This window comes from Saccostrea cucullata, unplaced genomic scaffold (assembly GCF_032062105.1).
Source record: "Saccostrea cucullata isolate Sc308-1 unplaced genomic scaffold, CSIRO_AGI_Scuc_v1 ctg737, whole genome shotgun sequence".
Classification (NCBI taxonomy): Eukaryota; Metazoa; Mollusca; class Bivalvia; order Ostreida; family Ostreidae; genus Saccostrea; species Saccostrea cuccullata.
The window spans coordinates 25,880-32,169 of record NW_026922997.1 but is presented as its reverse complement, the minus strand read 5'-3'; the positions used below and the strand labels follow the sequence as shown (position 1 = coordinate 32,169).

General features: G+C 30.3%; 1 protein-coding gene across 1 annotated transcript; it reads left to right on the top strand.

Annotated features, from left to right (window-relative positions):
- The first annotated feature begins 506 nt into the window (after nucleotides 1-506).
- On the top strand, nucleotides 507-6,013 carry LOC134262909 (glutathione S-transferase P 1-like). Its single transcript, XM_062745231.1, has 7 exons — nucleotides 507-594; nucleotides 1,483-1,589; nucleotides 1,922-2,009; nucleotides 2,462-2,565; nucleotides 5,116-5,172; nucleotides 5,418-5,456; nucleotides 5,661-6,013. Exons 1-7 carry the CDS (start codon nucleotides 558-560, stop codon nucleotides 5,847-5,849), a joined length of 621 nt encoding a protein of 206 aa, XP_062601215.1. The 5' UTR covers nucleotides 507-557; the 3' UTR covers nucleotides 5,850-6,013.
- The last annotated feature ends 277 nt before the right edge of the window (nucleotides 6,014-6,290 follow it).

Sequence of the window (6,290 nt, the reverse complement as noted above, 5' to 3'; positions counted from 1 at the left end):
TAATAACTAAAAATGATTATGATATTAATATTGTCTACGTTTAAAATGTTCAAACAATATGTCTGTGCTAAACCCTATAGGTTTACATTTGTGCGTGTTTCTGTAGATGTATTTTCAGGCTGGACTGAATAATACGCTCAGAAAAAATGTTTTTTAAGTAAGAACATCTAAACATTATTTATTAAACTTGTATTTAGATTTAAGTTAATTTGTCTATGGTAAAATTATAATACATTGATAAATCTTTTGGCAAAATTTTGTAAATTTTTATGAACGAATTTAAGAGCAGATACAAAGAAGATATAGAAATAATTAAAAAGTATTTCCTTTAGCATTAATTAAACAAATTCTATCACAATTCCCCCCCCCCCAAAAAAAAAATCCAACATTTTTAAATTATCGCAGTTTGTAAATCAGGTTTCTCTGTATTGATTAGAACATAGTTTGATTTCTAAAAATGAGATAACGCGCCGAGTAGGTCAGCTTGTAAGGGTAGAGATATATATTACGTGTTTTTGTTACTAGAATATTGTCCGTCGCGTGTTTGTAGAAATAACATGGCTAAAATACAGTTAGTGTACTTTCAGGTCTGGGGTATGTATTTGATAAAAATAAAATTCTTTTTACTTTGATAAAATGTTATTATCTCGACAATTTTGATGCACTATGTAATAGAAACATGAGCATAGTCGACATTGAAGGTATGTAAACATGAACAGATGAACGCTCTCGGTACTACCAGCGTGAGATTAAACGTATTCAACCGCATTTCTACACTTGTACAACTGAAAAAAATATGAAGAATTATTATAGAGCTAATGAAAAGTCTATAATAAATATCTACAAAATGTCTAGAAAATATTACCGTTCAATGTCTTGACGTTTTATTGAACACTAAGTTTGTATTACGAATATGGAGTAGATCTACGTCAGAAACATGCATACTTAATATGAGTGTTCAAACGCAAATGCCAAGTTGTTATCAAAATATGTCATATGCATGGTTAAACTCTTGGGGGTAAACGTGTGATATGTAGTGGTAGCTAGGTAATATATATTTATTTATTCACACTAAATTGAATTGATTTATCAATAGTTTAGGACATATTTGCCTCAATGAACCGCAATAAGAATATCATAACCTAAGGAATGTAAGGTCATTAGTATAATACGGTATTGAACAATTACAGAAAAGAAATTAATTTAAAAACATATACCACAAAAATCCTATATATTTGAGGAATTTTTAATTCAAATAAAATATTTCTCAATAGATGATGTTTTACCTATATAATAAAGAAGTTACTGATCTTATATTGCTGAATATTTGTACTCATTGGCTGTAAAAATACAGTCGCAAACTCATTTTTTGAGCTACTCCTGCCAATATTCAACAATATAATTCAATAATCCTATATTATTATTATTTATGTTGAAAATGTTGTATAGGAAATAATGTATTTCTTTAGCATGTTTTTGTAGGCCGTGGTGAGGCAATAAGGACACTCATGGTTGACAACAATGTGGAATATGAAGAAATTGATGTTGGGACATTCGACAACTGGGTGAAGGAATGGAAACCAAAAATGGTTAGTCGTAGTCTCCTTGAACACATTTTTTAGTTTTTTTATGATCTTATATTAATTGCTTTGCAATGAGTATTTTATTTTGTGTTGAAATACCTAGAAGTTTTCTGAATTAATAAAGTCAATGTTTAAAGATTGAAGTAAAAAAACTTTTCCTACAAAGAATAGTTAATAAAGAATTGTGAAAAAATAGTGGAGAGTGTAAAATATGCATTTTATTTAGTCTAGGTATAGAAATATAAATTAAATTGAACATTTGCGTAAATAAATGCACATATAGTAAAAGCATTAACAATTGTGATGACTGGGTTAACTGGCATAATTCAATCTTCTAGGCATTTGGTCAGTGTCCCTTTTTGAAAGATGGAGATGTAGAAATTGTACAGTCCAATGCAATTCTCAGATATCTGGCTAGAAAACTGGGTAAGATTCATCTAGTCTTGTCTATTGTCATGTGCAAACTCGGAATAAGAAGGAATGTGAAACGTAAAATGAATTTCTGATTTCATAATAGTCTACAAAGAAGTTTTCAACCGTCTTAATAGAATTCTAAAATGTGCGTGGCATATCACTCTTGTTTATTATGGTGATTACTCTGTGATTGGTTTAACTAGAGTGTTTTGTTATTGATAAGAAATTTTATAAATAAAAGTTAAAGGTCTCACACTAAAGTACGAGTAATAATATCCGTAGTAATAGAACATTTTTTTTAGAATGTAAAACATAAGTTAGATGAAAACTTCATCTCCTGAATGAATGTAATTTCATTTTTTTTATTTAAAGACATTTGTATGTCATGCAAAATATAGAAGAATTAGATTGAAATCCGAGTGTATAATAAAATTCGTTTAATTTTGTTTTTTGATCCCCTTTAGATTTGTATGGTTCTAACAACAAGGAAGCAACAAGAGCGGATATGATCAATGATGGAGTGGAAGATCTTAGAACAGAATACACAAGGATGATTTATCAAAACTATGCAAGTATTCATGGTTCTTAGTCAACTTTGAATGTTGTGTAAAGGGAAGCGAATTGAACACACCCGTTAATATTTAGTGTAAGAATAACAGTGCTAGATTCTACGTTTACAATAACAGCTGTCATGAATAAAATCATTGTCAATTATAAATTTAGTTCAAATTATTTCATTGATTATATTTTCTGAAAATACTTTTTTACATGTACCGAGTGTGCTCGATTTTCTACCTTTACACAACATTGAACGTTGACTACATTACGTTAATGCCATATTCTTTGTCTTAATTACCTTTCTTAATAGATAATTCTTGATGATGGCGTTAATACATTCCATGAAAACACTAGAGATTTTCTAGTTTTCTTTAACGCTCAAGATAAACTGAAGTTCGAGAACGTAAAAGTATGTTTAACAATTTAAGATCCTAAAAGTCGTTATTTAAAAAAAGAAATTAGCTATAATGATTATCTAGATATACATTGTTTACCTGGAGTTTCTTGCAGCACGTATGACATATAGTTGAAAAACTAATTTTTTTTGGGGGGGGGGGTTGTTTTTGAAAAAAAATTCACATTACAATCGAGTCTATGCTCCTTAAATTAATAAAAACTAGTGCTAATTGTAACGGGGACCGTTACAGATGTTCCCCAAACGCTCCCCAACTACCTTTTGGTGCTATATTCCCTATAAGCTTCATTAAATAGGACAAAATCTATGCATTTGAGACTTTAACAACGCCAAGTTCATTCAAATTTTAGCATTACATGCGTGCGCATGTGAATGCATGTGTGTAATGACCATATCATCTTGTCTACACAATCTATATATTTTTTATATACTAAATATTAAGGTATTTAATCCAAAAGTATTAAAAAATACGCTCATTCAAGTGTATTTTTGATTTATCTCATTTCATGCGCACGCATGTGCATACATGAGCATGGTGACCATATCTTCTTGTAGAAGTCCTTTACATCTATCTATGTTCTAAATCCCGTCCCGTTTGGTTGAAAACCAAGGGATAAATTGCTGTTTAAAGTTTCAGCCAATCAGATTACAGCGCACGTTCACGCACGTATATGCATGTGCATGGTGACCATACCGTCTTGTAGAAGTTCATTATATCTATCTATGTTCCAAATTCCATCCTGTTTGGTTGAAAACCAAGGAAGTTATAGCTATTTAAAGTTTAAGCCAATCAGATTGCAGCACATGTGCATGCACGTGATGTCATGATAATTGCTATATATCATGTTGTAGGATATCATAATGCATGGCTATGTTCAAAATTTCATAGGATTTCGTCGAAAAACAAGAAAGATATAGAGACTTTAGTTTCAGCCAATCAGAGCGAAGCGCACGTGCATGCGCGTGAGATCTTTCTTTTTTGACCATGTCATCTTGTCCACGCTATTAGTATATCCTTACATTATAAATTTCAAAAGATTTCATCAAAAAATAGAAAAGTTACGGCTATAACCATTATATTGGTCATTTCACGTGTTGCACGTGCGCGCTCTTGCAAGCACGTGCGCTCAAAATGGCATGTTGACAATGTCGTCTTATCTACATTTAAAATATGTCTATATATTCTTAATATCAAAGCATTACATCAAAAAATGTAAAAGTTACGGCAATTTCAAGTATATTGGTCATTTCACGTGTTGCACGTGCGCGCTCTTGCAAGCACGTGCGCGAAAAATGACCTTCGTTTCGCATATCTACATAACATGCCTACTTATCCTAAAAAGGTTTCCCCTTAATCGGATGTGTACTTTACAAGATCATTCGCGGACAAAATTTTCCCAAGAAGAAAAATAATAATAATAAGAAACAGAGTAAAAACAATATGTTCCCCAACTTCGTTTGGGGAACATAATAAGGTGAAATTTATCTAAATTTTAATTTTACAAAAAACATAAACACATTATAATAATAAAAAACCAGTTTAGACTCGTTTTTTTTTGGTGTCTTCTAGCTATTCCCACTTTTTAAAAATATCAATTCCACTTATTCCCACTTGCAAATAACAATAGATGTTTAGATTTACCTGTATTTTGTACATTTAAAGACAGAAAATAATGAATACATCTATGAGAAAATATGATTTATTTTGGATTTTTGAAATAGTAAAAAAGATCTTACAAGAAATAGCAACTTAGTACCTAAATTTAAGAACATAGTTAATTATTTGTTTACACAAAATTCCGCCTACTCCCACGTGAAATTTCACCTTTTTCTACCCGATTTTCAGAAAGTGGGAATAGCTTGCATAAACCGTTTTTTTGTATCATATGATATTAAAGACGTCTGGAAAATATATTAATACCTGATATAGTTACTTGGTTACTTAAAATGATGATTATGATAATTGGTTTCATTTACATGTACATGTATGTACACATGTGTGTTTCGTAATCCTACAGAATTTGACTGCAATATAAGAACACAATACACGCTTTTTAAAAAAAATTTTAAACCGTCTTATAATGGTTTCCTTCGGGTCATGATGATAATAATGTATGCACTACATTATGTACTTATCTACTACAGGAGAACGGAAAGAGTCCATTTATTGAAGGACTTCCAGGAAAACTGCAATGTTTTGAGGTTTGTACACATACAAGCTTATGTAAGAGTTAGTTTTGCAACATGTCTGTTGAGTAATTTGTTATTCTTTTCTCTTTGATAAAATGATTTTTAACATTTTTTGAGAGTGGATCCTTGAGAAATTTCAGACTTATGAGTTATATAGATATTGTAGAACACCATAAATACAAGAAAAGTGGTAAGGCAATGTACTGTTTTATTTAAACACATATATTTTAAGAAAAAGATTCAATTTTGTTTCGTAGAACTTGATGAAAAGTGGAGATTATGTACTTGGAAGCAAGGTTTGGTATCAAAATTATGTCTTGAAGATTCCAATAAATTTTAAGATTTTGAGTTTTCTTATTTTAAAAACCAATCTTTTGAATATATACGAGATCAAGGGGTTAACAGAATTTACTTCAAAACAATTGGTTACTGTATTATTTTAATGAGTAATATGACAGTCATAATATTTTAAAGAAAAATGAGTTTGATTTGATTTTCAGATCTGCTTTACGGACTATAATCTGTTTGATCTCCTGGAATGCCTGGTCACTTTGTCTCCGGCCTGTCTTGATAAATTTCCAGCAATCAATGCCTACCATGATCGTATGATGAACAGGCCAGGTATTCAGAGGAGGAGGGCAACTGAACACTTCAAGGGACTTAAGATTAATTATAACGGGAAACAATGAGGAAACCTGAAATGGAAGTTGTTTATGTAACATTTATATGTCCGTGTTTAAAATTATTACCTTTTAATTGGTGGATAATTTTTAGTTGACTCTTATTTAAAAAAACATATTAATTGAATGTAAGAATATAAAAAAATCATGAGTTAAATCTCGATTATTTTAAACGCATTTATTTATCTTTATAAATAATAGGGTGTCAACAACGTATCCATCTCCATACTATTGATCAGATTACTAGTATTGTAATTTATTTGTTAAAACATTCAAAGATAATCTTCATAAAATTTTAAAATGGTAAGTAGAAATTATTAAGAATTTTATCAAAAAAGCATCTGTATACGATGTCAGAAAGCTTGAAGTTTGGTTTATCGTTGGAAAGGTTGTTTTTATTGTTGAAAAGTCGTATATAAGTTTTTAAGCATCCACATCTGATTTACAGCA